This window comes from Thalassophryne amazonica, chromosome 15 (genome assembly GCF_902500255.1).
Source record: "Thalassophryne amazonica chromosome 15, fThaAma1.1, whole genome shotgun sequence".
Taxonomy (NCBI): Eukaryota; Metazoa; Chordata; class Actinopteri; order Batrachoidiformes; family Batrachoididae; genus Thalassophryne; species Thalassophryne amazonica.
Genome location: NC_047117.1, coordinates 10,134,257 through 10,147,566, shown reverse-complemented (window position 1 = coordinate 10,147,566; position 13,310 = coordinate 10,134,257). Strand labels below are relative to the sequence as shown.

The following is a 13,310-nucleotide window of genomic DNA, read 5'->3' as shown; positions in this document are numbered from 1 at the left end:
TCTCATCCAGCTTGTCCAGGAACATCACTTCCTTTTCACTGCTGTCATCTGGCCAGTACTTCAGCAGCTGGTCCACAACCTGTTGTGATGGTAAAACCAGACAATATCCACATTAATAAACCATATGTAGAATAAACAGGCGGCATCTTTTCAGGCTTCGAAATATCTATCTGTAATGCTTCTGAGGTGTGTTAAAGTCCTTTCTGCTGGGCACATAGGGGGTGGATTAAGTCACCTAAACAGTCAGGGGCGTGTTGTGGGCGCAACATAAAATCAGCCAATCAGAGTTGCGCCTGTCATTGTCCCGTAGAAGTGCTTACAGTATTACTAATGAGAGGGTGAACTCAGAAGTGATGCAGATGAAGGAAAACAAATTGGGTCGGACATCTTCAGTTATCAAGATAACTGGATATTTGTGATTTTATACACATCATATGTCAATAGCAAAATTTTCTGCAGTAATTTATTATACGTACCACTGTTGTGACAGTCTTGTCCTTCTTCAAAAACTGCATAATACAGTAGAAAATCTGCAAGGCACATGAGGATAAGTAATTTAAATTTGCATACAAACATTAAGGTAAAGCTTCAGTGAAGTAGAGATGGCGAAATGACAGAGAGGCTCGAACAAGAAGACATAAAAAACAGTTCCAGATACAATCAACTGAATAGAATCTGCAGGCATAAAATGTAATGTGATCAAAGCAGGATTTGGCAACAATTATAAATAGGAGATGATTCTCTTTCTGAATTCTACATGGCTTCATGATGAGTTCAACAGAATTTCCTGTACACATTACCTGTTGATCAACCCGTTCACATTTCTAACCGTATTTCTAACCGACACACCCACCGAGGATCAAACTCTGGTTATTGGCGACTCTGTTTTGAGAAATGTGAAGTTAGCGACACCAGCAACCATAGTCAATTGTCTTCCGGGGGCCAGAGCAGGTGACATTGAAGGAAATTTGAAACTGCTGGCTAAGGCTAAGCGTAAATTTGGTAAGATTGTAATTCATGTCGGCAGTAATGACACCCGGTTACGCCAATCGGAGGTCACTAAAATTAACATTGAATTGGTGTGTAACTTTGCAAAAACAATGTCGGACTCTGTAGTTTTCTCTGGGCCCCTCCCCAATCGGACCGGGAGTGACATGTTTAGCCGCATGTTCTCCCTGAATTGCTGGCTGTCTGAGTGGTGTCCAAAAAATGAGGTGGGCTTCATAGATAATTGGCAAAGCTTCTGGGGAAAACCTGGTCTTGTTAGGAGAGACGGCATCCATCCCACTTTGGATGGAGCAGCTCTCATTTCTAGAATCTGGCCAATTTTATTAAATCCTCCAAACCGTGACTATCCAGGGTTGGGACCAGGAAGCAGAGTTGTAGTCTTACACACCTCTCTGCAGCTTCTCTCCCCCTGCCATCCCCTCATTACCCCATCCCCGTAGAGACAGTGCCTGCTCCCAGACCACCAATAACCAGCAAAAATCTATTTAAGCATAAAAATTCAAAAAGAAAAAAATAATATAGCACCTTCAACTGCACCACAGACTAAAACAGTTAAATGTGGTTTATTAAACATTAGGTCTCTCTCTTCTAAGTCCCTGTTAGTAAATGATATAATAATTGATCAACATATTGATTTATTCTGCCTTACAGAAACCTGGTTACAGCAGGATGAATATGTTAGTTTAAATGAGTCAACACCCCCGAGTCACACTAACTGCCAGAACGCTCGTAGCACGGGCCGAGGCGGAGGATTAGCAGCAATCTTCCATTCCAGCTTATTAATTAATCAAAAACCCAGACAGAGCTTTAATTCATTTGAAAGCTTGACTCTTAGTCTTGTCCATCCAAATTGGAAGTCCCAAAAACCAGTTTTATTTGTTATTATCTATCGTCCACCTGGTCGTTACTGTGAGTTTCTCTGTGAATTTTCAGACCTTTTGTCTGACTTAGTGCTTAGCTCAGATAAGATAATTATAGTGGGTGATTTTAACATCCACACAGATGCTGAGAATGACAGCCTCAACACTGCATTTAATCTATTATTAGACTCGATTGGCTTTGCTCAAAATGTAAATGAGTCCACCTACCACTTTAATCATATCTTAGATTTTGTTCTGACTTATGGTATGGAAATTGAAGACTTAACAGTATTCCCTCAAAACTCCCTTCTGTCTGATCATTTCTTAATAACATTTACATTTACTCTGATGGACTACCCAGCAGTGGGGAATAAGTTTCATTACACTAGAAGTCTTTCAGAAAGCGCTGTAACTAGGTTTAAGGATATGATTCCTTCTTTATGTTCTCTAATGCCATATACCAACACAGTGCAGAGTAGCTACCTAAACTCTGTAAGTGAGATAGAGTATCTCGTCAATAGTTTTACATCCTCATTGAAGACAACTTTGGATGCTGTAGCTCCTCTGAAAAAGAGAGCTTTAAATCAGAAGTGCCTGACTCCGTGGTATAACTCACAAACTCGCAGCTTAAAGCAGATAACCCGTAAGTTGGAGAGGAAATGGTGTCTCACTAATTTAGAAGATCTTCACTTAGCCTGGAAAAAGAGTCTGTTGCTCTATAAAAAAAGCCCTCCATAAAGCTAGGACATCTTACTATTCATCACTAATTGAAGAAAATAAGAACAACCCCAGGTTTCTTTTCAGCACTGTAGCCAGGCTGACAAAGAGTCAGAGCTCTATTGAGCCGAGTATTCCTTTAACTTTAACTAGTAATGACTTCATGACTTTCTTTGCTAATAAAATTTTAACTATTAGAGAAAAAATTAGTCATAACCATCCCAAAGACGTATCGTTATCTTTGGCTGCTTTCAGTGATGCCGGTATTTGGTTTGACTCTTTCTCTCCGATTGTTCTGTCTGAGTTATTTTCATTAGTTACTTCCTCCAAACCATCAACATGTCTATTAGACCCCATTCCTACCAGGCTGCTCAAGGAAGCCCTATCATTATTTAATGCTTCGATCTTAAATATGATCAATCTATCTTTGTTAGTTGGCTATGTACCACAGGCTTTTAAGGTGGCAGTAATTAAACCATTACTTAAAAAGCCATCACTTGACCCAGCTATCTTAGCTAATTATAGGCCAATCTCCAACCTTCCTTTTCTCTCAAAAATTCTTGAAAGGGTAGTTGTAAAACAGCTAACTGATCATCTGCAGAGGACTGGTCTTTTTGAAGAGTTTCAGTCAGGTTTTAGAATTCATCATAGTACAGAAACAGCATTAGTGAAGGTTACAAATGATCTTCTTATGGCCTCAGACAGTGGACTCATCTCTGTGCTTGTTCTGTTAGACCTCAGTGCTGCTTTTGATACTGTTGACCATAAAATTTTATTACAGAGATTAGAGCATGACATAGGTATTAAAGGCACTGCGCTGCGGTGGTTTGAATCATATTTATCTAATAGATTACAATTTGTTCATGTAAATGGGGAATCTTCTTCACAGACTAAGGTTAATTATGGAGTTCCACAAGGTTCTGTGCTAGGACCAATTTTATTCACTTTATACATGTTTCCCTTAGGCAGTATTATTAGACGGCATTGCTTAAATTTTCATTGTTACGCAGATGATACCCAGCTTTATCTATCCATGAAGCCAGAGGACACACACCAATTAGCTAAACTGCAGGATTGTCTTACAGACATAAAGACATGGATGACCTCTAATTTTCTGCTTTTAAACTCAGATAAAACTGAAGTTATTGTACTTGGCCCCACAAATCTTAGAAACATGGTGTCTAACCAGATCCTTACTCTGGATGGCATTACCCTGACCTCTAGTAATACTGTGAGAAATCTTGGAGTCATTTTTGATCAGGATATGTCATTCAATGCGCATATTAAACAAATATGTAGGACTTCTTTTTTGCATTTGCGCAATATCTCTAAAATTAGAAAGGTCTTGTCTCAGAGTGATGCTGAAAAACTAATTCATGCATTTATTTCCTCTAGGCTGGACTACTGTAATTCATTATTATCAGGTTGTCCTAAAAGTTCCCTGAAAAGCCTTCAGTTAATTCAAAATACTGCAGCTAGAGTGCTAACAGGGACTAGAAGGAGAGAGCATATCTCACCCATATTGGCCTCTCTTCATTGGCTTCCTGTTACTTATAAGGTTTTGAATAATCAGGTCCCATCTTATCTTAGGGACCTCATAGTACCATATCACCCCAATAGAGCGCTTCGCTCTCAGACTGCAGGTTTACTTGTAGTTCCTATGGTTTGTAAGAGTAGAATGGGAGGCAGAGCCTTCAGCTTTCGGGCTCCTCTCCTGTGGAACCAGCTCCCAATTCAGATCAGGGAGACAGACACCCTCTCTACTTTTAAGATTAGGCTTAAAACTTTCCTTTTTGCTAAAGCTTATAGTTAGGGCTGGATCAGGTGACCCTGAACCATCCCTTAGTTATGCTGCTATAGATTTAGACTGCTGGGGGGTTCCCATGATGCACTGAGTGTTTCTTTCTCTTTTTGCTCTGTATGCACCACTCTGCATTTAATCATTAGTGATTGATCTCTGCTCCCCTCCACAGCATGTCTTTTTCCTGGTTCTCTCCCTCAGCCCCAACCAGTCCCAGCAGAAGACTGCCCCTCCCTGAGCCTGGTTCTGCTGGAGGTTTCTTCCTGTTAAAAGGGAGTTTTTCCTTCCCATTGTTGCCAAGTGCTTGCTTACAGGGGGTCGTTTTGACCGTTGGGGCTTTTCCGTAATTATTGTATGGCCTTGCCTTACAATATAAGGCGCCTTGGGGCAACTGTTTGTTGTGATTTGGCGCTATATAAATAAAATTGATTTGATTTAATGGTAGGCACTGAGCAATACCTGTTGACACAGCAACATTTCCAAGAGTTCAAACTTCAAGTTTTCATTGGAGGGCGGGCCAAATTCTTTGATTAGGCTGTAGAATGTACAAATATAAACTCATAAGTGCATCTGAAAAATACTTGTTAAGTATGAATAAATGGCTGAGAAGTAAATAAATAGCTATTATCTCAGCGGTGATCAGCTATTACAACGGTCTCCAAACTATTCCAGAAAGGGCTAAGAGGGTGCAGGGGTTTTTTTTGCAGCCACTGACTTCAGCAGGTGATTTCACTGATGAACTCATCCCACCTGCTCCAAGTGATGTTAATCAGTGAAATCACCTGCTGAAGTCAGTGGCTGCAAAAAAAAACCCTGCACCCTCTTAGCCCTTTCTGGAATAGTTTGGACACCACTGAGCTACTAGCTTCATTTGTTCCTCTGTGTGTCAATCAAAGTTGACATAAGAGCAGAAAGATCACAAAGACATGACAGCTCAGTTTCTAAAAACAACACTTCATACCTTCCAAGCAGTTCCAGGACGTTAGCTGCACCTGGCCGCTTTCGAATTTTATCCCTTTCAACAAAAAGAAAAACATTCATTATTGAACATGTACCAATGAGACAAACAGGGATGGGTATCGTTAAGATTATAATGATGCACAGAGGTAATGCACATGAGTGAAATGTGGTTTGTATACAGTAGTGTTCAGAATAATAGTAGTGCTATGTGACTAAAAAGATTAATCCAGGTTTTGAGTATATTTCTTATTGTTACATGGGAAACAAGGTACCAGTAGATTCAGTAGATTCTCACAAATTCAACAAGACCAAGCATTCATGATATGCACACTCTTAAGGCTATGAAATTGGGTTATTAGTAAAAAAAAAAAGTAGAAAAGGGGGTGTTCACAATAATAGTAGCATCTGCTGTTGACGCTACAAACTCAAAACTATTATGTTCAAACTGTTTTTTTTTTAGCAATCCTGTGAATCACTAAACTAGTATTTAGTTGTATAACCACAGTTTTTCATGATTTCTTCACATCTGCGAGGCATTAATTTTGTTGGTTTGGAAACAAGATTTTGCTCGGTTACTAGTGTGCTTGGGGTCATTGTCTTGTTGAAACACCCATTTCAAGGGCATGTCCTCTTCAGCATAAGGCAACATGACCTCTTCAAGTATTTTGACATATCCAAACTGATCCATGATACCTGGTATGCGATATATAGGCCCAACACCATAGTAGGAGAAACATGCCCATATCATGATGCTTGCTCCACCATGCTTCACTGTCTTCACTGTGAACTGTGGCTTGAATTCAGAGTTTGGGGGTCGTCTCACAAACTGTCTGTGGCCCTTGGACCCAAAAAGAACAATTTTACTCTCATCAGTCCACAAAATATTCCTCCATTTCTCTTTAGGCCAGTTGATGTGTTCTTTGGCAAATTGTAACCTCTACTGCACATGTCTTTTATTTAACAGAGGGACTTTGCGGGGGATTCTTGCAAATAAATTAGCTTCACACAGGCATCTTCTAACTGTCACAGCACTTACAGGTAACTCCAGACTGTCTTTGATCATCCTGGAGCTGATCAATAGGTGAGCCTTTGCCATTTTGGTTATTCCTCTATCCATTTTGATGGTTGTTTTCCGTTTTCTTCCATGCGTCTGTTTTTTTTTTTTTTTTTCCATTTTAAAGCATTGGAGATCACTGTAGATGAACAGCCTATAATTTTTTTGCACCTGCGTATGTTTTCCCCTCTTCAATCAACTTTTTAATCAAACTACGCTGTTCTTCTGAACAGTGTCTTGAACGTCCCATTTTACTCAGGCTTTCAAAGAGAAAAGCATGTTCAACAGGTGCTGGCTTCATCCTTAAATAGGGGACACCTGATTCACACCTGTTTGTTCCACAAAATTGATAAACTCACTGACTGGATGCCACACTACTATTATTGGGAACACCCCCTTTTCTACTTTTTTTTTACTAATAGCCCAATTTCATAGCCTTAAGAGTGTGCATATCATGAATGCTTGGTCTTGTTGGATTTGTGAGAATCTACTGAATCTACTGGTACCTTGTTTCCCAAGTAACAATAAGAAATATACTCAAAACCTGGATTAATCTTTTTAGTCACATAGCACTACTATTATTCTGAACACTATTATAAATGCAGTCTGTTTGTAAGGCTGCAATGATGCAGACTTGATGCTGGACATAACATGATAACATGATAAGTATGGTGCTGAGGGGGCTGTAGTGCCCCCTATTGGTGAGAACCTGAAGCTGCAATAAATTTGTAAAAATCTCAAAAACAATTTTTTTTCACAGGATCATTATGGGATATTGTGTGTAGAATTTTGAGGGAAAAAAATAAATTTCACCCATTTTGGAATAAGGCTACAACATAAAAAGGTGGAAAAAGTGCAGCGCTGTGAATATTTCTGGGTGCACGGTAGGTCAGAGTAGGTCCATTGAATTTAACAGAAAATAGCAGGGAAACATATAACTTATGACTTTCTCTCAGGATGCCCAACTTGGACTGACATCCACCCTCACTGCTCCAACACCCAGTCTGCATTGATCCAGGCTTACAAACCACATTTCTCTCAGCTGCAGCACCTTAGTCACTGAAAAGAATCTGATCACATCTGAACACACGGTTGTTAAAAACCAGGTGTTGTAACGTGTCCCAAGAGACAAATCATTCATGTTCTCTTTACAGCTTGATTGAAAAATGAGCACTACAGCAGGAGAACCTCACTAACCTGATGAGATAAGTGATACATCTGAAGATTAGGTGTCTCATTTGTACTAAATTTCAAAGATCTTCTTCAACACCCATTTGGTGATCTTTCTCTCCATGGGATCCTTACTACATAAGAGCACCACTATTAGCTGTGAAAGAAAACAAGGCTCAGTTTAGGTCAGGTCATCTCTCAGCAGTGCTTCTGTTACTGCATCTCTTCTGACAAAGAACAGTTTTTCCACACAAAGATAACAAGAAGTTGCTATAACATGTAGTTCTTACATCAATGACAAAATCCTCGTCAATGGTTTTCTCCCCAGTGATCGGCTTAAACTCAGGATTTCCTAAAAACTCAACTAAGCACTGGCACAGCTGCAAGAGAAACACACAAAGATAAAGGAATGAATTCTGGGAATTAAAACTATGCAACATGATGCAGCTCACGCGGCGTTCCAGACGTAAGACAGTGAAGCAGCACGATCAAACACGCAGGTCACATCAGAACTGTTTGCAGCTCTCAGGAAGAAGATACTTGTTCAATTTGTATGAAGTTACTCTGTCACAATCTCAAATAGTACAGGAATCATCCTTTTTGTCTTTACACTATATCCATGACTGAAGCATTCTGAATTTGTTTGGGAGTGGAGAGAAACACAGATCCACTTTTACATTTATAACAAAATTATTTCACAGAAGCCAAAAACTACCGGGGTCAAAATTATTACCCCATTAAGAACTGACCTTTTTGTTGAACTACTGTTGTGCAATGATGTGATTTAACTTAGTAAAGCACAAAGCTTGTAAAATCAAGTTAAAGCTGAGGGTTATCTTCCAAAGTTTCCACGATATATAAAAACGTCCGTATGGGTTTGAGCTGTCATTTGAGAAAGCGTCAAAAGAAATCAGTTTAGACTTGAGAAAAAGAATTGTTGATGCTCACAGAGCAGGAGAAGGACATACAAAGATTTCACAGCATTTCCAAGTGTCAAGAAGTGGAGCAAGAAGTCTCATCAAGAAATTCAAAGAGATCCACACAGTACAGAACAAGTCTGGCAAAGGTAGGAAGTGTAAGATTTCCAAGACTCTGGAAAGAAAACTAGTGAGAAATGTGTCTAAACACCTCAGAACAACTGGCAAGACCTAACCCTTCCAACACGACAACGTCCCAAAACATACAGCACTCCTGTTGAAGAACTGCCTTCAGAAGACCAAAGCGAAAGTTACTGACTGGTCTTCACAAAGTCCTGACTCAAATGAATCCCACTGAAAATCTGTGGGGTGAACTGAAAACCAAAGAGGTCCATGCCGGAGGACCATCAAGTCTGGAGGAGCTTGAGAGATTCCCCAAAGAAGAATGGGCTGGGATTCCTCAGGAGACATGTCTGGGATTTGTTAAAAATTACAATAAATGAATGCAGAGCAAAAAAAGACACAAAATTGACTATTAGCCTCAGGGGGATAATAATTTTGACCCTGGTAGTTTTTGGTTTGTGTGAAATCATTTTGTTTCTGTGTGCAAAGTAATAAGCATCCAAAATAAAACTAGGATATTTTGATGTGCTGTGTTTAAAATTCCTCGTTCAGTTAAAAAAAAAAAAAAAAAAAACACTTGGGAAAATTTAGAAGAAAATGTTAAATTTGATAGTGAGGTTAACAAATTTGTCCACATCTGTATCTGCTGCCAGAAAAACAAAATATTAAAAGAGAAACAGGGCTTCCAGCCTGAGTGTAAAAGTGCCAATATTCACATGCCGGTTTCACCCTCAGCTTGAACATCAGTTTAACTCATGCGTTTATCATCACCCTCAGGTGTACTGTCCTCCTTTTCACTCAGCACCTTCTTCTCCTCTTCCTTCTGTTCGATGTCTGTCTCTGGGACGGAGCCCAAATCACTAACCTTGATGGGACGCTGCGGAGTCTGTAAGCTGAGGTTCTCCTCCTTTGAGACGTTCAACCTCACATCTAAGGAGCCAGAGAAGGAACGTGAGGCAGATGAATAGGAGACAAGGGGAGAAAAGAGTCAAAGGGCAGAAGAAAAGACAGTGGTGAAGAAATATGTCAGGATTTTTGGATACATTTTGACAAAAACAGCTGAAAGCCTCTGGCAGTGTTTGATGTCACATTTGTTGTTTTCCTCACAGGGAGGAGCTGCAGTCTTACTCCTGACTATCCAGAGAGCGAGTTATTAGAGCAAATGAAACTGCGACCTTTGGTGACCCCCTTGGAGAAGAGATGGGGGGGTACTGCTTACCTGAGAGAAATGGGATTGTGAGCTCCATTGTTTTTGGTTTGGGTTCCTCTTGGACGTCCATGTTCTTCAGCTCTGCCCCATCTGTGGTCTTAACAGTTTCTGCATCAGCATGCTACATGGAGAGAAAAAATAAAGGAAGAAATGGCCACAGGTGAAACCATGTTCCCTTAAATTTTTCACTGACTGATCAATAACTCTTCTGGGTGAAGCAGCTCTGAATTTAAAACTGCGATTTTCTTTTCTTTTTCTTTTCAAACTAGTTCGACAGCAAAATCAAAATGATCAAACCAACCAGGACGCAGCAGCGTCACAAGAGTTCCTAATGGCTATTTGAAAAAGCTTAACTGAAATCATGTGGTTCCATCATCTGTACAAAATATAAGTCACCGGGGAGGGCGGCATTTTATCAGCTGAGTGCAAGACAAATGATAATAATGCAAATAAGAGGGTCAGCTGCATGGTGACGTCAGGTGCATGGTGAATTCAGTGAACCTTCTAAAAAATGACACCGCATGTGAAAAGGATCGGTGTAGACACAACCAGAAATTTGTTGTATCAATATAAACAATATAGTAAGCATAAAAAATTATATATACATAAAATGTATACATATATACATTTCATGTATCAATATATTTGTGGGGAAAAACACTGTATTTGATATATGAAGAAATGGACGGGGAACCTTTCACATAATTTGAATAAACTGTGAAGGTGAACTTACCACGGTCTGTTCATGATGCACTGTTCCAGCAACAGGTGAGAGAGCTTTACTGCAAGGACGAAACACAAAGCCAAGATCAATTAATGCTCTTTGACATGAGAACCATGTGAGAAAATAAATAAATTGCACTTTATTCTCTCTTTTTTTCCCATCATACCATTCTTTCTTGCTGCTCTTACAGGATGCCGGCGCATCCCGGCCGTATTGTGCAGGTTTAAATTTTCCACTGCACACAGCAACATAATGTCCACCGTTCTTCAGTTCCTTTGGATCTTTGATGGGATGGCCATCAACCGTGTAAAGTCTGGGAATTCAAAGACAAGACACTGTCAAATGTGCACACTACAGCGCAGCCAAATCTAATTCCTACTGCATTTTGCAAGTATTTAAAATGATTAATTATGATTCTGTTTCATTAATGAGCAAGAGAACTATGTGTGTATGTGTTCTTCATTTGCAGGTTCTCAAGTCTCATGCATTGACTGTGATATGATACATGTGTATTTCAACCAGCTCACACGCCACACATTGTGTTTCTCATGCTGGGAAATAAGGAATCGGAGGTTACATGTGGTTTATTTGGCGAATATAATAACCTTTAAAATTCTAGCAGTACTCCTGGCGAAAACTATGATTTCAGCAATTTTTGGATGAGCGATGAAGGCCAGTACTAATTATTTTATTAAATCAGTTTTGGGGTTAATTCCAGTCAGTATATTAGAACTACAAATGTTGAGTAGAACAGCTTTGTTTGGTTCAAACTGCACGCGATTTGCAAGGTATTGATGTTGTACAGTACCCGTTCACACCGACTCGAAGGTGCATTTTCTCCGACACCACGGTGATCACATCTTCTAACAGCTCCATTTTATATGCTGGGATCTTGACGTGCACTGGAGGAACCAGGTCTTCCCCATTAGCATACACACTGCAGAATGAAGAAATAAAGAGATACATCATCGTTGACTGAAAAATCATATTCAGGACACATAATTACAAACTTGAAAGTCTGTACATACTTTATTGAGAAAAACATTTTTCTTTTCTTGGGGACAGTCATCATAAATTTGCTGAGAACAGGTTTGATCTGTAAATTAACAAATAATTCTAATCATTATGATAAATGTTCAAAAAATGTAATATCGAGTTACACTAAATCAATAATTTCACAGTGTTGTACAAAACTGAATTTGAACAAGCCCCATAGAAGAAAATGAACTCACCACTTCCTGTCTTTGAGTTGTTGTTGGAACAGCAGGTGAACTGTCTTTACTGGAGGGAGGAGAAGCAAAATCAGTTTTAAAACAAGTTTTAGCTGAGAATTGTGAGAATACAAATCAAATGTGTCTTATTTATCTCTTTTTTTCCCTCATACCGTTCTTTCTTGCTGTTCTTGCAGGGTGGTTGGTCTTTCTGGCCATATGGTGCAGGTTTAAATTTTCCCCTGCCCACAGCAACATAATGTTTTTTGCTCTTAAGTTCTTTTGGATCTTCAATGAGATGGCCATCAAGCGTGTAAAGTCTGCAAATTCAAAGAAGAGATAAGAGAAACTGAAATCCACCTTCAAGAGAAACAATCCCACCTTCAGTTCCACCCCCTATAGCATGGTCAGTTCTAATTATTACTGCAATTTGCAAGTATTTTTAAATTATTCATCCATATTCAGTTCCAGTAATGATCAATGTACTGACACATGTTTGTTTTGCCTGTGTTTACCACTGTTTGCGTAGTACCTGCTTATTCCTCCATGAAGCTGCATTGTTTTCATCACCAGGCTGATGACACTTTCCATTGACCTCAGTGCATATTTTAGGATCTTCACAGGCACTGCAGAAACCAGGGCCTTTCCATTAGCAAACACAGTAGAGAATGAAGAAACAGATATCATCATTCAGAGAATATTTATGGTCAGGATGATGATTTACCCACCTGAAAATCAACACTTACTGGATTGTGCAGAACTGAGACTTGATCTTTCTCTTCACAGCCAAAGACTGAAGAAAGAATAGAAGTAAAAATATGAATATGCAACAGTAGCAAATAAAGAACAGCGCACACAAAGTTGTGATTTCATATCATAGACTAATAAGACCAATTTTCTGCCTGCTATTGACAACATGTGTTGATATGGTCGAACATATTCAGTTTTGTTGGATTAAAAATAAAGTTTTCTCACCTTTTTCTTCTTCTGTGGTTCTTCTGTTGTCATCTTAGGGTAGCTGAGAATATTAAAAAAAGAAGCAAATCATCTGAATTAGAAAACAGGTTAAAAGTGCAAAAAAAAGAAAGAAAATAAACTTATTTTATTTAATTTGTTGTAAATCATTTGAAGTGGGCCACAGTGTAACATTTTGAATGGGGCTCCAGAAATGACAAACCTGCTGCCTGAATGTAAACATGTCTTTATTTAGCTTCAGTTCCTAATAACAAGCCAGTACTCAGCTGAGGTCCCCCGTCTATTATGCTGATACGGCCATAGTGACAAATTAAACAAATAAGCACCAATGGATGCATGGAGCCCCTTTCAATGGTCCCCCATGTCATGATGGGGGACAGTGGAGCATGACTGGAAAAAGGTTAAATAATAAAGAGTAGTTTTCCATTCATTTTCATGCACGACCTTGACCTGAAGGTCCAAGGTCAAATACAGTTGGCTCAAGGGAGCTGGGATGTATGATTTGCTATAGGTGTTCAATGCAAATTTAGGCTTTAGAAGAAAAATTTGGTGCTGTGAAGGCAAAATAAACCCGAAAACT

The 13,310-nt window shown here is 39.3% G+C and overlaps 1 protein-coding gene across 8 annotated transcripts; it reads right to left on the bottom strand.

Moving 5' to 3' along the window:
- LOC117525982 (doublecortin domain-containing protein 2C-like) lies at positions 1-12,779 on the bottom strand. 8 transcript variants are annotated; one of them, XM_034187963.1, is made up of 16 exons: positions 12,731-12,779; positions 12,502-12,548; positions 12,288-12,397; positions 11,929-12,075; positions 11,777-11,825; positions 11,573-11,640; positions 11,353-11,481; positions 10,711-10,857; positions 10,554-10,602; positions 9,830-9,941; positions 9,476-9,540; positions 7,861-7,950; positions 7,598-7,727; positions 5,348-5,401; positions 477-530; positions 1-79 (listed from the first exon to the last, which is right to left on the bottom strand). In XM_034187963.1, the coding sequence occupies exons 3-13, from the start codon at positions 12,344-12,346 to the stop codon at positions 7,644-7,646; spliced, it is 999 nt and encodes a 332-aa protein (XP_034043854.1). In that variant the 5' UTR covers positions 12,347-12,397; positions 12,502-12,548; positions 12,731-12,779; the 3' UTR covers positions 1-79; positions 477-530; positions 5,348-5,401; positions 7,598-7,643. The 8 variants fall into 8 exon arrangements, with proteins under 8 accessions (XP_034043854.1, XP_034043852.1, XP_034043855.1 ...); XM_034187961.1 differs by having other exon boundaries at positions 12,288-12,381; positions 12,731-12,776; XM_034187964.1 differs by having other exon boundaries at positions 12,288-12,381; positions 12,484-12,548; positions 12,731-12,753.
- Between the last annotated feature and the right edge of the window lie 531 nt (positions 12,780-13,310).